Source organism: Xyrauchen texanus, chromosome 27, assembly GCF_025860055.1.
Source record: "Xyrauchen texanus isolate HMW12.3.18 chromosome 27, RBS_HiC_50CHRs, whole genome shotgun sequence".
NCBI classification, from domain to species: Eukaryota; Metazoa; Chordata; class Actinopteri; order Cypriniformes; family Catostomidae; genus Xyrauchen; species Xyrauchen texanus.
The window spans coordinates 16,119,693-16,143,407 of NC_068302.1; the positions used below are offsets into that span (position 1 = coordinate 16,119,693).

Consider the following 23,715-nt stretch of genomic DNA (forward strand, 5'->3'; position numbering starts at 1 on the left):
GCCAACTGACAAACAAGACGAGAATGCGTAGCACAAACAAAAAACACACTAAACGAAACCTGAGCGTACATTGCAAGGCAAACGGCATGTGATGCACCCAACAGTTCACAAAAACAAGACAGGACACTTGTGTGAGAGTTCGGCCATACACACCCGACACCTTAGACCGAAGTGAACAAACCTCAGCACAACATGAAGACAGTTCGCGACCAGACCGCGCAATGCAAGTGCGATGCAAGGCGCACCAGTTTTCGCTAGAAAGACAAACTATTGACACGAGTGCATGCTGCCAAGATGACATAAGCGTGTTGCACGTCAATAACACCCACATCAATAACAGACAGACTTAGAGCATGAGTGTCCGGATCCCGACACAGACCAAAACCGAATCAGACAGGAAGTCAGGATCCAGACACCAAGCTCCAGACATGAAACTAGATGGACCGAAGTGCGCACTGCAGGGAATACAACAGAAACCATGCGCTCACACAAAGACAGACAACAAAACACAAGACATGGGACGATGATGCCACGGTCTTGTCGTGACAACATTAGTGGGAAGGAATTGATTTGTTGCAATAGTTGAGCAAAATGGGCCCATTTTGACTGCTGGAAAAGGCAATAGAGATTAATTTGTGAAATAGACCTGTACCGAAATTGTTACTCTAAAATGTACACTGTTAATTCTTTACAAGCGGAATTAATCCCAAATTGTTGTTGTATAGTTAAAATATAAAAAAATGCAAAAATGTATAAACATAAACATAAATTTAGACATCCTTAGCCAATGTTTGCCAAGCTATTAAACTGTTTATTTTATAAAAAAATATATATATATTTAAATTAGGGCTATCAATCGATTCAAATGTTTAATCAAATTAATTACATGGTGTCCCGATTAATTAATCGCGATTAAATCGCACATACAAATATTTGCTGAGAAAGCCCCTCATATAACAATAATTCAATATATAATGATTATACAAATTTATATCAATATATAACTATACATAGTTGTCTTTAAATATAAATAAATTATATATATATCCATCCATCCATCGTCAACCGCTTATCCTGTGTACAGGGTCGCGGGGGGCTGGAGCCTATCCCAGCTAACATTGGGCGAAAGGCGGGGGACACCCTGGACAGGTCGCCAGTCCATCAGATTATATATATATATATATATATATATATATATATATGTCAAATAAAAAAATATTCAGATAATTAAAATGCATTACATTCTTGTAGCAGAAGAGTTAATCATTGATAAGGCCATTCAAAAAGCGTGGTGTGTTGCGTCATAAAAGTAAAATGTTTAGGTCACTGTGTCAAGTTAAATATAGTTTAATACTCAATCTTTAAACACATCTTGAGATCCCTTAGTTCGCACGTTTATGTTGTGTGTCCGCTGAAAAGTTGTTAATGTTTTGTTCACTGTAATAAACTGTGTGTTGCTCACACAGCTGAAATTTCACTTACTGCCCTCTGGAGTATACAGGTGGTACTACAAACTTGAGTCTCTCAGGAAAGCATTGCGATTAAATGCGTTAATATTTTTAACGTGTTATTTTTTGTAAAATGAATCGCACGTTATTAACGTTAAATTGACAGCCCTAATTTAAATATAATGTTACACCATTAATATAAATATTCATATTTATTAATTAATATTAATAATCCCTGTCACTATACACTTTGGGACAACAATAGAACAGATTAGTGCCCTTCTAAAATAATCAGTAATTTGTGCATTTTAAATGGTTTTCAATACGGGTCAAAAATTACCCAAAGGGATAAAGGAGGGTGCTCTTTCTAAAGATAACAGGAGGGTAAAGGACATTCATCAAATTCGTTTTAAAGGGATAGTTCATCACAACATTTTATAAATTCTCTTGTCATTTACTCACCCTAATGCCACCCCAGATGTGTATGACTTTCTTTCTTCTGCAAAACACAAACAAAATATCTCAGCTCTGTAGGTCCACACAATGCAAGAGAATTGGTACCAAAATGATGAAGCTCCAAAAAGCACATAAAGGCAGCATAAGTAATCTATAAGACTCCAGTGGTTAAATATATATCTTCTGAAGTGATAAGTGTGGGTGAGAAACCCAATTCAAAGCAATCCCACAGAAGATACATTTTTCTTTAACGCACTCCTTCACAAGTTGTAGGCTTACTGTCTGATGCATTATTTCATCCCCAATTAAAAGGAAATAATCAGCCCTTATAATCAGCTGTTTTTAAACAACTTTCCGATTAACATGAAGATATGTGCTTTTACACATTTCAAAGTGTACCTTTAGCAATGGAATTGTGTGTATGTTAATTGTCTGTAGGTTTACTCAGCAATACATTACAGATAAAAAATCTGACAAAAGCAGAGAATAACTCAATTATTTCAAATCTCATGTAAAGTGGGTTTTCTTACTAGGAGGAAATACGGCATTTTCTCTCTCAATTTTTCTTCTCTCTCTCTCTCTCTCTCTCTCTCTCTCTCTCTCTTGCACTCTTTGAATCAAAACTCAGTCTAACATTTCCCTTCATTCATTATGTATGCTGTATTGAACAGGCTTTCTTTACGGCTACCTAAAAATGGGTCCGCTGATCTCTGTATTAGGTTCCGAAGGGCACTGTTCATTCCCCTCACACAACCCCTTTTAGACTGACACCCTCCATCACAAGTCTCTGATAATAACCACACAATCATTTCTGACCATAAAGATGAAAGTCAACACCTTCCAATGGTGGCCTGTGCATTTTATGCCTTGGCCTTCAGTGCGATTCATGCCATTAAGAAAACACTGTTTCACAATCAATAAGATACCCATTGCCTATGGACATCATACATTATATCACAGCAAAATATAATGCCAGTTGACATTTTTAAAACACGTCCACGCACAAAAGCCAGAACCAAGAAGGTCTCATACCAGGAAAGAGCTATATTTACGATACAATATTCGTATATTTACGATATAAATGTTGCTTGCAATAATTTGTTTCATAAGGGTATACGGTTACTTAAACTGACACTGAATGCTCCAGCCAGCCAAATTTACACTTAGAATGTTGCTAGAACGATGCAAAAAGCACTTATCAATTTACTTGAAGTGATAATCAGCCCTCCTTTCCTGTTTACATCTTGAGTTTTTAAATCCATAAGGATCTTTCTCAATGGTGATAACGGCATTGACAGACATATACATATTAAAGTATGCTGCCATTAGCAACATGTATTGTACTGTGAGAGTTTTGAGATGAAATCAAAGACCATTTAAATATAATAATAAAACAAATCTTGATATGGCCAAGTGGGATCATTAAACAGCAAAAGGATGTCATTTAATGAAATAGTATACAGTCACATGCATGCCACAGAATGAATTATAGGCTCCGTCCTGCTCTGTCATCTCCTTCACACACACACACACACACACACACACACACACACAAGCAGGCATGCACACAAATGCAACACACACTACTAATGCTTGATCTTCATGTACTGTGTCCAATAGTATCCATCTGCAGAGCCGCAGAGCAGTGTGTTTAGTGTATAATTGGCTGTGAACTCTCAAATTACCGTTTTCACCATTGCAGCTCAGAGATTTCAGATCATGAGTCGCGGGAAGCTTGATATAACGAACCCTTCACAAACAGTAAGAACTTCAAAGGTCTTTCAAAATAAATGTCCTGCTGAAATAAGAGCTCTATTCAACCGGATTTGTGAAATTGAAGACATTACGACAGAAAAATATTACTACTGTATAAAAGTATAACATTCAATGTAGTCGCAATAATACTCATAATAGCAATAATATAATATTAAATGGTTATATGTTTTATATTATTATCTGTAAGCAACATCACAAAATAAAGTGTACTGAATATCAGCATGTTGTGATTCATCCATGGCAGCCTTTTGACTCAGGAAATCAGATTGTTTCATTTAATGTTGTCATTAATACTGTAAAGTACAACTCTGTTGTGCATCTTTTTTTTTTTTTTTACCAGAAATAATATATATTTTATTGTTGAAATATAATTATTGGCTCTGTATTGTTGAAAATAATTATATTTTCATGTGATTAAAGCTGTACAGTATGTATTTGATTGTACACAATTTGATCATAACATTTAATTAAAACATTTAACATGGAATCCAGAAAAATGTAAAAAGAAAAGGCATAATTTGTATCTATAAGACATTATGCAATTCTTTTAGTCAAGTAATTCCAATTCAGTGTAATTTCATCAAAAATCCCATTTTTATTTTTTATTTGTTGCCAAAGTATCGAGTTAGTATCGATACCAAGTTACCAGGGCTGGTATTGTACTGAATCCAATATTTTGATATCGGAGCAATCAGTTATGATCTTTATTTGAGCTGTCCTATTATTTGATCTAATTATAATTATTAACAACAATAGAAATGACAATATTTAAATAACAAATCTGATTTAAGTCTACATGCATCTAGTTAACTTAAACTAAATGGTTATGTTCATTCCATATGAACACACCAAGTTAATTTAACTTAATTACATGTGTTTTAGAGACACCATTGCTCAGTTAAAGCTTACTCAGTCAAATGAGTAGAGGCTTATTGGGGCTTTCAGTGTATAAATCCCATTGCAAAAAATATTTTGGTCACTAAGAGTGTCTCAGGAACCCAGGCCAATTACATAAACATAGCACACATAGAGTACAGTTTCATGCTGAAGAGCCACTTAAAAGTAAAATTTTTCTTCTCTCTCTCTCTCTCAAATATCATTCTGTTTTTTTATTCCATCCCTTACGCCTGAAGTTTACTACCTAAGTTTAATGGTGCAAAGCTCAAATATTTAGTAGTGCGTAAGTTGTGACTTAGTGCCCATTTATGCCACAACTAGGCTAAGTTTTAATTTGTGCACAGCGGGTGCAACTGGCCCCAGGTGGGCAAGGTATTTTCTCATAACAGACAGTTATGCAAATAAACACTTTATCATACTGAAGGGTCTGAGTACCTCATGTAATCTACACATAAATCTTCATCCAGGATTGGCCAGACCACCCAAAAGAACACGTCACCAGCTTACTATTATTAGCCTAATGACATTACAAGCTCTAATCCTGAGCTCTGTATTTCAGGAGGGTGAAGTTTATTTTGGATTTCTGATTAGGTTTCTGGTGTTGTGAATCTAATATGTAATCAGAGATGGTGTTACTGTTAAAAGGGAGCATACAATGATCAATATGGGCCTGTTTCAGTCAGAGTAACATAATAGGAATTTCATCTGTCACCCCTTATTTATTTAGCTTCCATGTCTTTAATTGCTCTTTGTTTTATGTAAGTAGACTATTGCAGTGCATTTCAGCTTGAAGCATAACCACCAGAGGGTGATGTTGATTTAGAAGATTTTAAACTCAGGCAAAGGAAATTGTTATCTCAGTTGTAAATGTGGAGATGGAGGGTGTGGTCCATGTTGAGGTAGGGTCCAAACCCCTTATTCTTTGAAAAAAGGGGTACATTTTAGTAAGGTATTGGGAGTAAAGATCACAAAGTTGCAGCCTGTATGTAACCTGAATTCAATGGATGATACAAGGTTGCAGTTCACATTGTAATCTTTATATATATTATTGCTATTTGTTCAATTTTATAACGTTGTATAATATATTTAAAGTTTAAATTTTCAAGCTTCTAGCCAGTAAAGATAATTGGTTTGTGGATTTCCAGAAGATCTAATCCTTCTGTTATGGCTGTTTGAAAGGAGCTTTTTAAAATGAGGTGTTGTGAGCCCTTTGGTTTAGAAGACCATATTATGTTGATCCCCCATATTGAGGACCCTATACCAGTATATGGATAAATTAATAGTATTGTCTGTAAATCACCATCATTTTACAAAGCCTGAAATAGGCTACAAATAGAACAAAAAGGATTAAGGGCGCCTCATGGGTGTGTGTGTGTGTGTGTGTGTGTGTGTGTGTGTGTGTGTGTGTGTGTGTGTGTGTGTGTGTGCTGTACATACACTGTTAGAAGTGGTGTAAAGAGGTTAATGGGCAAGGAGGCGAGAACCGGCTTGACAATATAAATAATAGTTTAATGAAGGAATAAACGAAAAACACACAAACATAAACACAGAGCAGCTGCCTGTAATTCTCTCTCTCTCGAACTGTTGTCACCAGTCACCTTTATCCCTTGCAACCCCCATCCGGCTGATTGGGGAGTGGGCGTGCATTGTTCCAGCCCGGCCTCGCCCTCCTCCGCTCTACACTCCTCCCGGTGTTCCCTCAGGCCGGAGAACCCCCGGCATGACGTACCCCTCCCCCCATCCTCTCTCTCTTTCCGGAGTCATCCCCACCTTGTTCAACCCGGGAGGAGGCAGGAGGGTAAAAACAGGCCAATATGGAGCGACAGAGAGAAAAACACACACATAAACACAGAGCAGCTGCCTGTAATTCTCTCTGTTTCTCTCGAACCATCGTCACCGGCCGCCTTTATACCTCGCACGCCCCCATCAGGCTGATTGGGGACTGGGCGTACGTTGTTCCAGCCCGGCCAAACACTCCTCTGCTCTACAAGTGGTAACCTAAATTTTTTAACCAAAGGAACTATTTCTAACTGATTTAAGCCTTAAAATTGTTTTGTTCGTGTAACCTAATAATGTCAGGTTGATTCAGTGACTTGAATCAAACAAGTTCATTGATGCTACCATGAAGCAAAGTTGTAGGTTAACATTTTTTTTTTCATGTACATGTGAGCTAGAAGGTACATAAACTATTCCAACATCCTCAAAGACTGAATGCCTATTCTAGACTCATGAAAATCAATAAAATAATAACAATTTTGTCTGGTATCACTGTAAAAAAAAAAAATTGTTGAGCAATGTAAACAAAAAAAAATCAATGCAGTACGATTTTTGAGTTCTCTCAACAACATAATTATCTCTCAACAAACTAATAATTTCAATTGTAGCATTGCTTTTAGTCAATTTGAATTTGTTTGTTTACTAAATGCACAACTCTTGTTGAGAGAACTACTAATTTCTTGTTCAGCCAACTATCAATTCGCAATTTGAGAATTTTCATTTTGTCACCCTTTCAAACTTTCAAAAAATTACTTTCACATGAAGTTAACTGCAATCTTTGCCTCTGAAGAAAGGTATGTCTTGTAAGGCAAGACAATACATACAATTGCTTGACTTAGGTACACAATAGACCTCAAACCTTAAAGCTGAAGTATGTAATTTCTGCGACACTAGCGCCATCGAACGGAATTGCATAAATAACAATGTTTTCAAAACGGCTTTCTGAATACTAATAAATAACTAATAAACCTATGAATGGCTTACTTATAGTTTTCTCTGCATTTTAAGCTGGGATAGAATTAATTATTGAATACTGAAAAAATTACATACTTCAGCTTTAACACACAAACCTCAATAACGGTCACCATCAACAAAACTTAAGTTAAAAGATGAGCTCTTAACATCAACAAAACAATTAACTAACAGTGGCAAAAAAAACTAATAAAAGATAACAGCATAAATAAAGTCAGCAAACAGTTAAAACAAGCCCATAACACTATTTGCATAATTTATTAATATTGCAATGCAAGCTGGGAAATTGCAAATCAGCTAAATTGTTCAATATGAAATTGTTTGTTTGGCTAGTTGGTACAACATAAATTCAAGTAGCCTATAAGGTTGCATTTAAATATAATTGGGTCAAACTTGTCTCCTGAGTGGGTTTCATATTATTATAATTTGAGTCATGGAGGGAGTTTTTTCTCAATTCCCTCTGAAAATTGAAAGAGTGAAAGTTTAATATATGTGAGAAGCATACAGGCAAAGAAACATTGAGAACAAAGATAGGGGACAGTAGTTACCAAAGTTGTGAAACTGTCTACATAAATAGTTTTTTCCAAATTTTATGGACCTTTTGTGTTGGGGGTGGGGATAACAGATGTTTGTCAAAAGTGGATATCTGCCCCTTTTTTTTTACTTCAAAGGATTTACAGGATGTTTCACTTCAAATTGGATTTACAAGATACTAAATATACAGGAGAATTGATGGAGCTTGTGGAATTGTCAGTGAACTCTGTTAATGAAGAGATTACAAATCTGGAGGAACAAGTGTGTTCAGACTTGCTCTGAAAATGTGTTGAGGGACACAGCGTGAAGATGAGTGTGAGATGGGAGACAGAAGGGTTACAGACAGTGGGCATCGTCTGCCTGGTCATTATGTTTCTCAAACTTATGCATCTGCTTGGACTCATAGACATAACTGAAACAGGTGAGAGAGAAAGAAAGAAACATTGAGCGAGAGAGAGAATTATCAACTTGACGTAACGACTTGTTTTATCCCTATTTTTTATATTATCTGAAGATTTGAAAATTTAACATTTACTTGACCTTAAAGAATATTCCAGGTTCAATATAATTTGCATGAGCTCTACTGACATGCTGTTGATTGCAAGATAATTTTGACTAAAATTGTTGTGTTGACTGAAATGCAGTTAGATTGAAACTCTATGGGTCAATTGTTGTACGTTCATATACAGTTAGTGCAAAACTGTCAACACATTTTTTGTTTCTACAACAACAGCACTTTATAGGTGCTATCAATTAAACTTAACTTGTTTTTAACCTTGAATATTGATTTATTCCCTCTAATTCTCTTAGTTTTTGATAAGTGTGTGTGACATTTTATTTATCTTTTGTTCCTTAAATCATCACAGATTTGGCATTGTTTCTCTACCTCCATTATCGTTTCACTGACCATCAATATACAGTATATTATGATTATGCACTTGTTTACTATTGTTCTCTTTTTTCTTCTCTCACTTTCTCTCCCTGACCCGCTCTGTCCTCTTGTGCCTCCCTATCCCACTCTTTGTCTGTTTGTGTAAAGATGGTGAGTATAGACACCTGATCTAGTTGAGTTTTATCCTCTTGTTTCCTTCTATCTTTCTCCTATTATTTTTATGGAGTACTTTCTTTAATTATGTGATTGATGCAAGCTGATATCCAAAATGGAAAACCTGGATACAGTTCATTAGCTGGGGGGGGTATAAACAGCAATAGTACTGTCATATTCCCTGTTGTCTTTTCATTTGTGTAAAAGTGAATTAAACCCAGTTGTCGTAGCACCTCTAGTGTTCATTTCACCAGGAAACGGCAGCAAAACGTAGAAACTGGCACGTAAAACTCAGATTACAAGTAACATTCATTCTGTGAGACTAGGTTGCATATTTTACTCTGCCCTTTTTTTATTTAACCAAGAAATTGCATAAGACAGTTGGTGTTAAACAGATACAAAGTCTAATTTTGTTCCATTTTCAGAATCAGAATCAGAATGAGCTTTTTTGTCAAGTATGCTTACACAAGGAATTTGTCATGGTGACAGGAGCTTCCAGTGCAAGACAATGCAACACATATACATACATACAAACATATACATTTAAATATATATACATATAGTGACATATTAAATAAGAAAAAACAGATAAAAAAAAGTTAAATATACAATAGCGCAATAATGTTGTTAGAATATTTTATATACAAATTATACAGTTATGTGCAGGTGATGTAATGTACTGAAGAACTTCTTAAGTCTTCAGTACATTACTATTTGTTGACTTAAGTCAACAAATACTATCCTTGCACAAGTCCCTGGTCTGTCTAGATGTTGAAGTATGTAATGCAGTCCCATATTGACTGCATCATCCACAGACCTGTTTGCTCTATATGCAAATATAAGGGGATACAGAAAGGGTTTAGTGATGTCCTTCAGATGGGCCAACACCAGTGGCAATGATTTCATGACCACAGACATCAGATAACTCTTTACAGTCCTTACTACAGGGTTAGCTTATTTTAGTTTCTGCCTGTAGGTCAGAAGAATATGAACCAGACAGTGAGAAGAGAGTCCTAAATCTGCATGTGGGACAGAGTGATATGCATCCTTTATTGTTGTGTAGCAGTGATCCAGTGTATTTCTTTCTCTGGTGTTGTTGCTCTGTGTCTGTGATGTGATCAGCCAGCTGTTGCAGCGCTGCGTTCACACACGAATGTTTAGGATTATAGACACTCACAAGAATACACGAGGAAAACTTCCGCGGCAAGTAGAAAATCTTACAGTTTATGAAGAGCGCTTCTAAATTAGGACAGCACATTTTCTTCAGTGTTGTTACATCTGTACACAAACATCCGTTGACTTAATAACACGTTCCCCCGCCTCTCGTTTTCCCTATTAACTCTGTGGTGCGATCCACTCTGAACAGCTGCAAGACCGGTAGATGTAATGCACTGTCCGGAATGGCTTCACTCAGCCAGATTTCTGTGAAGCAAATTGCAGCAGAATTAGCAAAGTCCTTATTTTTTATAGGTGAGGAGAAGTAATTTGTCCATTTTGTTAGAAAGAGAGCAGAGATTCGATAGATGGATGCTTGGCAGCGTGGTTCGAAAGCCACGCTGTCGGAGCTTGACCAGCACGCCAGTTCGCTCCCCATGTTTGAGTCTTTTAGCACGCTTGTACAGCACCGCAGTTCTTCCGACTAAAATGTCCTACAGAATATCCGAATAATCAAAAACCGGTAAAAGATTGTCTGCCGTGTGCTGCCGAATATTCAGCAGCTCGTCTCTGGTAAAACTGATCAGAAATAAATGACTAAACACAGAACAAGCAAACAAAAACAGCAAAAGAACTGTAGAGCTCCGTACCGAGGCGGTCATCCACGGTGCGGTCATCCCCCCCAGTTCAAACACTGCCTGTCTATCAAACCTCCAGTTCTCTCTTTTCCACTTCCTTCTCGTCTACAACTCTTGTGCTAACTCTCTCTTGATTTCACTCCTTTTCCTCTTTTCTCTCACCCCTCGCAACCATGGTATCCCACTATAAAATGCTCTTTCACCCCATTTTGTCCTGCATCCCATACACCCACCTCCTTCCCTTTTCTCCCTTGCTCTCTCTCTTTGCTTCCCCCTTTCTCTCTCTCTATTGTTTTGCTCTTTCTCCAACATAGAGGGTAGTGACAGTGACCTCGAGCTGTCGGCGGTGAGACATCAGCCTGAGGGTCTGGAACAGCTGCAGTCTCAGACCAAATTCACCAAGAAGGAGCTGCAGTCACTCTACAGGGGCTTTAAAAATGTGAGCATCTACTAAACAGCTGGGAGAGATAAGGGTTTAGAGCTGAGGAATTTAAGTATTTATTTGTTCAATTATTTCCTTTTTTGTTGATCGATAAATCTATCCAGGCTGCATTTACTTTACTAGATGTACTGAATTATTTGAATGCGTGTTTGATACTGAATTTGAAGCCACGTCTCAATTATATTCTGCCATTGGTATGAGCCAGAATTTGCCACTTCAACAAACAGAGCAATGTTTTGAAAGAGCCACAGTGTTTACATGTTTCAGGGAACTCAACCTATGAATGGCTCTTATATTGATTTATAGTTGTCTCTGCTGCATATTAAACTGAGATAACATTGATAAAATGACACACTTTATCTTTAAAATTTTGACATTAAGGGAACAGTTCTCCCAAAAAAAAAAATCTCTCATAATTTACTCACCCTCATGCCATCAAAGAAATGTATGATTTTCTTTCTTCTGTTGAACACAAATTAAGATTTCTAAAAAATTATCTCAGCTCTTTTGGTCCATACAAGTTAATAGGTACAAAAACGTTGAAGCTCCAAAAAAAGCACATAAAGGCAGCATAAATGTAGTCAACAGGACTCCAGTGGTTAGGTCTAAATGTTTTAGAAGAGATTATTTTAGGGGAAAAACAAATCAGTCCTTTTTTTGCTATAAATCTCCTCTTTTACTTTCACATTGTTTTTTTATTTTTGGTTATTTGCATTCTTTGTGCATATTGCCACTTACTGGGCAGGGAGGATAATTTATATTTAAAATGTACTTAATATTTATATGTTTCTCACCCACACCTATCATATTACTTCTGAAGACATGGATTAAACTACTGGAGTTCTATGGATTATTATATGCTGCCTTTATGTTCTTTTTGGAGCTTCAAAATTTTGGTACCCATTCACTTGCATTGTGAGGAAAAATCTTCATTGGGTTCAGCAGAAGAAAGAAAGTCATACATATCTTGGATGGCATGAGGGTGAGAAGAAAATGGGAGAAGTTTCATTTTTGGATAAACTATCCTTTTTAGACATTAAAGGAATTGTTCACACCAAAAATTCAAATGTATCTAAAATTGAAAGGGATGTTTCACCCATAAATGAAAATTCTCTCATCATTTACTCACCCTCATGCCATCCCAGGTGTGTATGATTTTCTTTCTTCTGCTAAACACATTTGAAGGAAAATAGAAAAATATCTTAGCTCAGTAGGTACTTAAAATTCAAGTGGATGGTCATTAGACCTTTGAATCTCCAAAAAGAAAAGACAGTCAGTATAAACATTATCCCATACGAGTCCAGTGGTTAAATTAATGTCTTCTAAATTGAAACAGTCACATTTTTTCTTTCTTTTTTTACTTCTCCACTTTTTCTCCCCAATTTGGAATACCCAATTTCCAATGCACTTTAAGTCCTCATGGTGGTGTAGTGACTTGCCTCAATCCGGGTGTCGGAGGATAAATCTCAGTTACCTCTGCATCTGAGACCATCAATCCACGCATCTTATCACGTGGCTTGTGCATTACCGCAGAGACATGGTACGTGTGGCAGCTTAACGCTATTCTCCGCGGCATCCATGCACAACTCACCACACGTCCCACCGAGAACAAACCACATTATAGCGACCACAAGGAGGTTACCCCATGTGACTCTACCCTCCCTAGCAACCAGGCTAATTTGGTTGCTTAGGAGACCTGCTGGCGTCACTCAGCACACCCTGGATTCAAACTCGCGACTCCAGGGGTGGAGTCAACATCTTTACTCGATGAGCTACCACCCCACCCCCCCAAACAGTCACTTTTGCTACTAAAAAAGATAAACATTTAAGTACTTTTTAACTATAAATCATCGCTTCCGTTCAGCAGCAGGATGCGCACACGATGTTATCACATTGGCATGTTTATGCGAGAACAGACGTACATGCGATACAGCTAGAAGAGCAACGCTATTTACAACTGAGTAGGAGGAGCACTGTACAGAAGCTTTGCTGGTTTTAGTTTAGATTTCTGTATTTGTGTCTGTTTGTTTACTCACAATGGTTTGTCTGGTCATCCTGGATTCCCAACCGAGAGAGAAACTTGAGATGACATCTATAACATGCCAATGCAAATACGCCTCACGAGACTTTATGAATTCTGTCCTCTCATGAATGCACATATGGCTGCTGACCGGAAGAGTTGATTTTTAGTTCAAATGTACTTAATTGTGGATCTTTTTCACAGCAAAAGCAATCATTTTGCTTTAGAAGACATATGTCCTATGCATGACGTCATTCACATCTGGGATGGCATGAGGGTGATTAAATGATGAGGGAATAAACATTTTTGGGTGAAATATACCTGTAAATAAAATAGATATAAATTAAATTGAAGTCATCATTTACAACCCCCATATTGTTCCATACCTATATTACTTCCTTTCTTATGAGGAACACATGAAGAGGTGTTTTAATGAATATCATGGCCCATCTTCACAATACAATGACAGTAAATATTGCTTCTCTATGCTCAATACGACAACCCAAAATGGAGTTTGGGACGACTTGATTGTAAGTAAAAGAAAATAGTTGGGATCAAGTTGAAACTTTGTTTATATTAGTAGCAGTATAGTATTGTAGGGCAGTTTTTTTCTCTTCAAAGCAAATTAGCACAATGCACTTATTTAAAGCCTTCAGTGTGACACAGTGAGAATTAGTCCATTATCTGTTTAATTAGATGTTTAATGAGATATCCCTCTTTTTCCATTTCAGGAGTGCCCAAGTGGTTTGGTCGATGAAGAAACTTTCAAGACCATCTACTCTCAGTTCTTTCCCCAAGGGGGTAAAGAACACTCAGCAATACGTGTTTATCACATAAACAATCAATGTTGTTGATTAACTTCTTTTAAATTGAAATTCAACTTGCTGACCTGTTCTCTATCATTCCTTCAGATGCTACCACATATGCCCATTTCCTGTTTAACGCATTTGACCTTGACAGAATTGGCTCAATTCGTTTTGAGGTGAGTTAAATTTCCTTGCACTAAACCTTTCTTTATCAGCCTCAGTTTTTATATCTGCATTGTCGACTCTGCACTCTGACCCTGTTGCTCCCTGTGGCAGGACTTTGTGATTGGTCTGTCAGTGTTGCTGAGAGGAACAGTCACTGAAAAACTCAACTGGGCTTTCAACCTTTATGACATCAACAAGGATGGATACATCACTAAAGAGGTGCTCGCTGAACCTTTATGCCAACATGATCCAGAGATTCGGTCACTAGTACTTTTCAAGTGTATTAACTGCGTGCGTTTGTGTGTGTCTAGGAGATGCTGCTAATCATGAAGTCAATCTATGATATGATGGGCAGGTACACCTACCCCAGTGTGAGAGATGAAGCTCCATCTGAACATGTGGAGAAGTTCTTCCAGGTACCAATAGGATGTTAATTTATTATGTGGACACAGCTGATCAAAATACACTGTTTTAATAGTGTGCTTAGGTCTTCTACGTTCTTTAACTCTCTTATAGAAAATGGACAGGAATCGAGATGGTGTGGTCACTATTGAGGAGTTTATTGAGACCTGTCAGAAAGTAAGTTGCTGTTACCATTTTCTCACAGAGATATCTCCAATGCATTAAAGTAATAGTGCACCCAAAATGAAAATTCCTTCATCATTAAATTTTTTCTATGTAATGCAGAGGTTTAACAGAATGTCAGAGGACTGTTTTTAATATGAGGACTAGAGTCTAGCTCCAAAAAAAGACCAAGCAAAATAAAAATAGTTCCCTTCCACCATAACTCTCAAACATTATTAATTTCAAATATGGCGCATCAACACACATTGGGTCAGGTTTGACCACAATGATGTGAGATCAAATGACGTTTGACATCAAACCTGACTCAGTGTGTCTACATGTACCATATTTGAATTGAACACATGTGCGAATTAGATTTTAGAATTAGAGTGGACCAATTATTCATAAATTAGTATACTTGTTTCCTGTGTTGGCAAAACTACTTTTAAAATGTAGCTTCCCAAGTTACAACCTACTCATAACTTAAAATAATAAAGAGTAGTTTTATTCAAAGTTACTCTTTGAATAAAGTAGCTAGTTACACTTCAAACTACTTACAAAAGGTATCTAACTACTGTACTTTAAAGCTATTTAAAGAACATATTTTTAGATATATAACAATTGGTATACAATAAGATGTTTCACAAAAAGATGGTAAGATAAGATGGTTATTTATATTTACATCTTTAGCTTTAGTTGGTCAATATGAAAAATAAATTTGAGACTCCCAAACATTGCTTTTGCAAACATAGAAATAGAATAGAAAACAGGGAGCCCTGCAACAGATGGCATGACCCCCAAAAAAAGACCCCCACTGAACATCGAGTCATTACATAAAGTGACAGAAGTAATTGAGACAGCCGAAATAGATAGAGGAACTGTGGTGAATTCTCCAAGAAGCTTGGAACATCCTATCTGCTAACAACCAAGAACAACTGTGTCCAGGTGTACCTAGGATAATTGGTGCTGTATTGAAGGAAAGGGTGGTCACACCAAATGTTGATTTAACTTTTTTATGTTAACAGGACTTTGTATGACATTAATTGATAAATGAAAACTATTTATGTCATTATTTTTGAAGACATCCTCAATATGCAACATTTTTCACAAGTGCCAAAAACCTTCGCAAAGCACTGTATTTTTAATTAGGGTGACATTCCCTTACAAAAATTTACCCTGATATTACTACAGTTACCATATTTTAACCATGGTATTTGTAGTTAAACCATAGTAACCAGAGAACATGGTTACTACAGTCTTGATTACTACAATATTACTAGTAAAAGTTTAATTTTCATAAGACAAAAGCAAATAAGGTGACCATTAAATTGAACATATATTTTAACATACACTAATTAACTAGAAAACACCATATTTAATTTAACTGAATCAAAATATAGTGAAAAAACAATCATTAACAATCATGCCATGGTCCAAATAATTGAGATCACATTTTCCCCATTCTGATGGTTGATGTGAACACTAACTGAAGCTCCTGACCCGTATCTGCCTGAAATTATGCACTGCACTGCTGCCACACGATTGGCTGATTCGATAATTGCATGGCTGATTGTTGGTTTTTATAAGTTCAACATAGCAAAATCCAATTATTTTTGCGTGCCCCCTGGAACCTGCTCACATACCCCTGTGGTACGTACACGTACCCCTGGTTGAGAATCACTTACTGCAACAAGTTAATTAACATAAACCATCTAAAAGTACCGACTCTATAAAATTAATCAAAGTTTCCAACACTTTTATTAGGAAATCGTTTATTTTAACTGGTTAATTTACATGAACTGATTCATGTAAATGATTTGGATTGCCCAGCGCTACGTACAGTATGAGAGAGAGGACAGTTTAGGTGAATGTGTTTGATTACTCCTTAGGCTCCATTGCAGAGTTCTCAAAACAATGTGACAAATTGACTGTGTTATGACACGTCACTGCTACTCATTAGAAAATGTAGCTGGTTACTGGAAATGATACACTACTACTTTCACATCACTGAAAAATGCAGTTAATTCAGTTGCATTGCTAGTTAACTACTCCCCAGCACTGATTGTTTTTTTGTTTTTCTCCATTGCAGGATGAAAACATCATGAACTCCATGCAGCTCTTTGAAAATGTAATATAGAATGTGAGTGGAACAATCTCAAACTAAAAGAAACCTTTGATGTCCCAAACCAGTTCTTTCCACATGTCTATATACCAAACTAGCACAGCAGTCACTCTCTGTCCTGTCCTGTAGCACTACTCCTATGCCTGCTGCACCCTGTAGAATCTTATAGACCAACTCATAGCCTACTGTATGGGCTCACAGTTTGTACTTCACAGCAGGACTGCTTTAAAAAGACTAGACTGAACAGCTGAAATCCCTCCTGTTGCCAAATACTGGCAATCGTGTGATGGAACTTTTGGATTAGAATGACCAAATGTATCACTGGTTGATGTATTCCAATTAAGTCTTCAACATACCTATGGGAACCATGACCACCCTGGTCTGCTTTCTTCTGCCTTATGAATGACAGATAGGACAAGACTCAACCTTCCAGATACCATAGATTTTAAAGTAAGTCCAGTAATTATGGATTTCAAGGGACCCAAATGAACCTTTTAGCACTGGCAATTTGAAGCACATCGGAAACTACACAAGCAGTGAAAAAACATAATATTCACCAAAAACCTAAATAAATGTGATGAAAAAATACCTGAAGCATGCCTGTCCAAATATGTGAGATATTAGTGATTTTCTTGCATGGAGACTGACAACGTTGTACATATTCTTCCTTGTAAGCCAGTAGGTCCCACTGAAGACTGTAAGCAACCTAAAGAAACTGTGTGCGTGAAGTAGCATTGTGTACCCTTGTTTATAAATTATGCTCAATCCTGTATTGCACATATCAGTGGGGCCAGGATGATTTGTTTGGTCACATTTGATTCTTGCACAGAAATGAGGTATATAGAAAGTTATATTTAAAATATATGCATTTTAGGAAGTCTGCTTTAAAATTTGAGTAATTATAGAAGTATGTTTGATTTATTTTAAGGAATGTAATTGTCAAGGAGTGTCAAGTGGAATGCAGGGTTTGGGCACGAACTAAAAATAACACCCAGTTTATTAATAATGTGGTTTACAAATGTAATCAAAGTCATTTGGATTTTGTTATATATAGGTTATATTTGAAACAGACTGGTATAAATATATCAGAGTTTTTATTTATATTTAGTGTGGTAAAACTTTACAGTAAGGTTCCATTTTTTTACATTAGTTAATTCATTAGGAATCATGAACTAACAATGCACAATATATATTTTCACAACATTTATTCATCTTTGTTAATGCTAGTTCATTAAAAATGCAATTGTTCATTTTTAGTTCATGTACATTCAAACTGCATTAATTAATGTTAACATATACACATTTTGATTTTAAAAATATATTACTATATGAAGAAATTAACATTAACCAATATGAATAAATGCTGTAAATGTATTGTTCATTGCTAGTTCATCTTAACTAATGTAAACAAAGGGGACCTTAGTGTAAAGTGTTACCTTTATTGTTTTGGTTATGCCCACAAATTGTTTTTGAAAAGATAATGTTTCATTTTGGGTTCCTAGTGTCATGGTTAACCTGGAAATATCATGACATTTTTAAATTGTGATTTCCAGACCTGGAAAAGTTGTGGAAATGAATAACATCTGGGAATTTTGGAAAAGTCATTGGACTTCCAGTAGTGAAATATACATGTTTCTAGTTATCCTCAGTTCTGAAAAAATGCATTGGCTAGAAATTGTTCTTTGTGAGAGCAATCTATATAAAATGATATATTTTTTAAAATCCTTATTAATTCATCAAAAATGATTGAAAATCATGGAAATTCATTGGTAATATTATGCAGGATCCCTGGTCTATGCTTTCATGAAGAAAAGTGCTGAAGCATACAAAATGGGTTATTCACTTTCTCATCCTTAAGACTATTGTATGAACAGGAATGTGTGTAATCTATTATGATTTATTTATTAATACTTCCACCTATCCAAACTTAATGAGACGTAATTATAAGTGATTGATTTCTAAATTGATTCCCCCAATTATTAAAAACACTGTGGCTCACATTCCACATTGCTCAATTTGTTGGAGTGCCGACATAGTACATTGGCTTAATCAATTGCACGAGTTTAATGGATATGTAAAGGGATTAATGGAAAGGAGGAGGCGAGAACCGGCTTGATGATATAAATAATAGTTTTAATATAAAACTGAACCAAAAGACACAAACACACACATATGATAGACAGCTGCCCGTAAAAGCTCTCTCTCTCTGTCACACCACCATCCACAGTCGGCCTTTATCCCTCTCGGAGGCTTGTTTAGCCTGATAAGGGGCCGGGTGTGTAGAATCACGACCCGGCCCCGCCCTCCGCCCTGTCACAGTATAGTCCACTAAAAAATACAAAATCGGTCATCATTTACTCACCCACATGCCATCCCAGATGTGTTTGACTTCTTCTGCAGAACACAAATTAGGATTTTAAGAAGAATATTTCAGCTCTGTTGGTCTATACCATGCAAATGAATGGTGACCAGACCTTTCAAGCTCCAAAAAGAACATAAAAGCAGCATAAAAGTAATCCATATGACTACATTGGTTAAATCCACCCATTTCCAATTATGTCTCTTTTATGTTCATTTGCAGTTTACTTTGTTAAATACACTTTCAGTAGCAACACAAAATTGTAAATGCTCTCATTTGATTTATTCTGTATTTGTTTGGTTGGAGTTTCATGTAGATCCATTGAATAAAAGATACACTAGTCTTGATCAAAATTATTTCCATTTACTTTGAAGCAAATAATTTAATTGTTTTACTCCCCACAATGAGTGCCAGGCTTGACACTTGACAGTGTGTTTATGTAAGTCTGATGCATCTTGTCTGTATTTTGTCCATTTCCCATCATATTCTTTCTTATTTTCCAACAGAACTGTGAATAACAATAGAGCATGAAACTGTCCAAAACATTTCAGAACATTTAAAATAAGTCTAGAATCAAAAGCGCACAAACCCACTAATCTACTGAACATGCAAGAAATTAGCATCACAGATTATTGCAGAGTGATCTACTTATTAAGGCCATTGAGCTCTTACACAACTAAGAAGACATTGTGAACAAATCTATTTGGGTCTAGTTCTAGTTTATCATGAAGGCACTTTTGCCAACTGGGATAATTTCCCCATCTGTTTAGCCTAAGGTTTGCTTCTCACTTGCTGCTATTTCCAGTTGTGACGTCACATACTGTGTACATTTATTCTGAGCAGAAATACATTTATTGATCAATGCTTAATATACAGTAGCTTGAGCGCAGATAATGCAGAGGACACATGTAGTGTCACATCTGTTGTGCTGCTTCGTCAATACATGAGCATTATGATTGGTACTTAACACATTACTTGATTAATGAAGATGTTTTATGTCACTTAGGTTTGTAGAATATATTGTAAATAATAATAGTGATGGGATTGAATTGACTTTAAATCACTCAGACAATACCATTGATAGTTTCCAGTTGAAACACCAATAATTTTCTCTCTTAAAGGACAGAATCTATAGATGGCAAGTCTTGTATGTCCTACAACAAGCAGTGCCATCAACAAACATTTTTGGCACCTTATTCATACGCGAAATTGTAGTTGTGTACCAAGTTATGTATTATCACGGACAGCGCCTGACATAAAAAACATTAATACATTACTCCAAATCCAATTTTGTTCATATTTCAATCATTACAACCTTTCTCACACTTCTGTTACAAAACCTGACATCATCAGACAATGACAACCTCCACCAATTTACCTCAGATGGCTTTTTAATCTGGGATCATAGGATTACATGTTACTGGCAATCAAGTGTCTGTAAACACATACAGGTCTGTTAAACAACCCAAAAAAACGATTTTTAAACTATTAAAATTCAACATTTAATGTTGACAAAACCGTTCACTATACGTAAAACATCGATGGCATTGTTTCAGCGTTAAAAGTTGCCTTTTAGTTATATTGTTTTTTCATATTGTTTGAAGTATCTCTCACAAACAAGTGCTTATTGTGGATCTAATGAAACTACTGCAAAAACTTCTACTATACTGGATGTTTAACAACTATTGTCCATAAACACCAACAGAGGGCAGTATAAAGTAATAAAGGAGTGCTGACGTTTTGAGAGAACTGTAAGTGCTTCATCACATGTTGTCCACGTAAAAAAAAAAAAAAAAAACTCTATGACTGTGTCTTTTCTTTTCTGCAGCTACTAAAGACAATTTAGTGTATTTTTTCCCCACACCTTTAACCAGGTATATATTTGCAAACTCATTGAGATTTGTAATAGATGTATTCACTGTCTGAACTCTTTAACCCTTCATTGAGAGCTCAGCAAACCTCAATGTAACATATAGAATAAAGAAGACACCAGATTGCATCTCTTGTCTCCTCAATAGCCCTCTGTTTAGCCAAGATAACAGTCGTTCAGTGACCTCCCTGTGCAGATGACTGCATTACTGTTTCTACAAGTTGGACAGTTTGTAAGTATGCTAAGGAGGTATTTTCCTTGTAGGTTAACTTTAACTTAATGTATTTATTTATTATTATTATTATTATTATTATTATTATTATTATTATTATTATTATTATGATTTAATGATATACTGGATACCCATCCTCAAAACTTTTTAGACATACTTAATATTGATCATAATAATTGTACTTGTGATTCAGAAGTCAAATCAACAGATAATTTATTTTCTATTGTTTATACAGTAGGGGAATATGGGAGAAGATGCCCTCCTTAAGAACAGTGTGAATTAAAGATTAATTTAGCATGTACGGGATCACCATGAATCACCATTCAACATATAATTTGGGGAAATAAATGGGAAAAATTGCTAATTTAGTTTTATATCGCACAAAATCAAAAATCGTGAAAGTGGGCATCTTGCCACAGTACTGGGGTAATATGACCCCACTACCTGGGGCAAACGTATCCCAGCTGTCATTTGATTTTTACAGATATATAAAATACATCTGAAATCATTTTTAATAATACATTTTTTAAGTGCGTGTTTTCGAGTGTGTTGTTACTGTACAATACTAAATAAAATATCCTAAATGTATGCATTTTGACAATCTAGTTTAATAAGTGAAAAGGATGGACAAATCAAGTAACAGAATGCAAATTGGCTTAAAATCTCAGTAAGTTCATTAATTAAGTTTAACAGAAATGGTATAACCTTTAGTATAATACTATAAAAGAAATCGGTCGGTTTTAGCGTTTGTGAATATTTTGAGTTTTTTATTGATAAATGTAAGAACAAAATGTATCATATATTAATTAATAATAAATTAATAATAAATGAATAACATATATATGTTTATATTAAAATTTTATTAATTTACTGTTAATTTATTATTAATAATTTAAATAACACCTATGATCAGAGCTGCATTTTTTCTTATGAACAAATTCTGGAACCTAACAATATATATATATATATATATATATATATATATATATATATCGGAAAATGCAGCTGTGATCATAGGTGCTATTTCATAATGAATTGGTGACTTTTGTGAATGTGGGTCAATTAAGTAATGACGCAGTACAGACTGATGACCGCTAGGGGCAGAGTAGCTGAGGAGGGGCATAAACGGCCTTTACTGAGGCTTAGGGCGCCATTTTTACCGTTAAAACACAGAACATCGGGAGATATGGGAGTCATGTGATATAGACAGGGGGCGTGTGAAGGAGGTTACAGTATGCGAGCTTAAGAAAACTCTGGGCGGGCACGGAACGGCAAAAGCGATGACCGAGATTCTGCGTCATCACTTCCGAAAAATTGTATTGGCCTAGAGTCACCAGAAAGGTGGGCCGTGATGTCAGAGATTGTTTTTGACGTGTTGAAAATGGCGTCCGATTGTTGGACGACTGATCGAATTGGAAGGGCGGTTGAGCACGACTGCTCCGTGAATGGATCAGAGGTAGGTGGCTGGAATAATATGGATTATGATGGAGAAGATGAAGAAAGGGAAGAAAGTAGGGGACGGATGAGTGACAAAAGAACCAAAGGGAATAAAAGAGTCAGGAATGAGAAAGATAATGATACAGAAAGTGAAGTAGAGGGGCAAGGTATGGTTCAAAAAGAAAGAGAGGAAAAGTATGTAGTCATAATAAGATTTAATGAAAAGAATCAGGGGAGTATGAAGAAAGTTAGCCCACTAGTGCTAACATCAACTCTGGCAAACAAGATAGGGGATATCGAATATGCAAAGGTTCTAAATGATGGCAATTTATTGGTGAGATGTGCTGATGCAGTGCAAATGGAAAAAGCGCTAAAAGTTAAAGAGATAGGAAAATGCAAGGTGGAAAATACGGGAAGGGTAGGAACTCGGATGGGAGGTGGAAACATAGGAGTGATAACGGGGGTGCCAATAAGTATTAGCATGGAAGAATTAAAAAGGAATATTAAAGGAGGGAAAGTACTTAATGTACAAAGATTGAAATCAGCAAAGGAAGGAGTGATGAGAGATAGTGAATCGGTGTCAGTAGAATTTGAAGGAGAACATGTTCCAAAGAAAGTATTCTTGGGTTTTATGAGTTATCCAGTCAGGATGTTTGTACCAAAGCCGATGAGGTGCTTTAACTGCCAGAGATTTGGGCACACAGCAAAGAATTGTAATAGGCAGAGAAGGTGTGCTAGATGTGGAGGAGACCATGAATATGGGAAGTGTGGTACAGGGATTCCACCAAAATGTTGCAGTTGTGGAGGTGCCCACAACGTGGCATATGGAGGGTGTGAAATTATGAGACGGGAGACTAATATTCAAAAGATAATAGTGGAGAAAAGGATATCCTATGCTGAAGCTGTAAGAGTGTCAAAAGAGAGGGTAGATGTAATGAGAGAGCCAGAAGTTGTGGAAGAACAAGTACAATATCAAAGAACCAATGAAAGAATGTACAGGT

The 23,715-nt window shown here is 36.2% G+C and overlaps 2 protein-coding genes across 2 annotated transcripts in view; both read left to right on the forward strand.

Moving 5' to 3' along the window:
* Positions 1-10,887: 10,887 nt before the first annotated feature.
* On the forward strand, positions 10,888-19,628 carry LOC127620757 (calsenilin-like; the record flags this gene model as incomplete). The annotated part of the gene is made up of 7 exons (XM_052093980.1): positions 10,888-11,136; positions 13,891-13,960; positions 14,071-14,141; positions 14,242-14,349; positions 14,442-14,546; positions 14,647-14,709; positions 16,784-19,628. Coding segments are annotated over 7 exons (714 nt in total), but the record flags the coding sequence as incomplete, so codon positions are not given.
* A 1,633-nt stretch (positions 19,629-21,261) lies between these two features.
* The window catches only part of LOC127620755 (solute carrier family 23 member 2-like), a 77,417-nt gene continuing 74,963 nt past the window's right edge, over positions 21,262-23,715 (forward strand). Inside the window, exon 1 of the mRNA XM_052093975.1 lies at positions 21,262-21,277. The gene's annotated coding sequence lies outside the window, so the exon portion shown is untranslated. The remainder of the gene's footprint in view (positions 21,278-23,715) is intronic.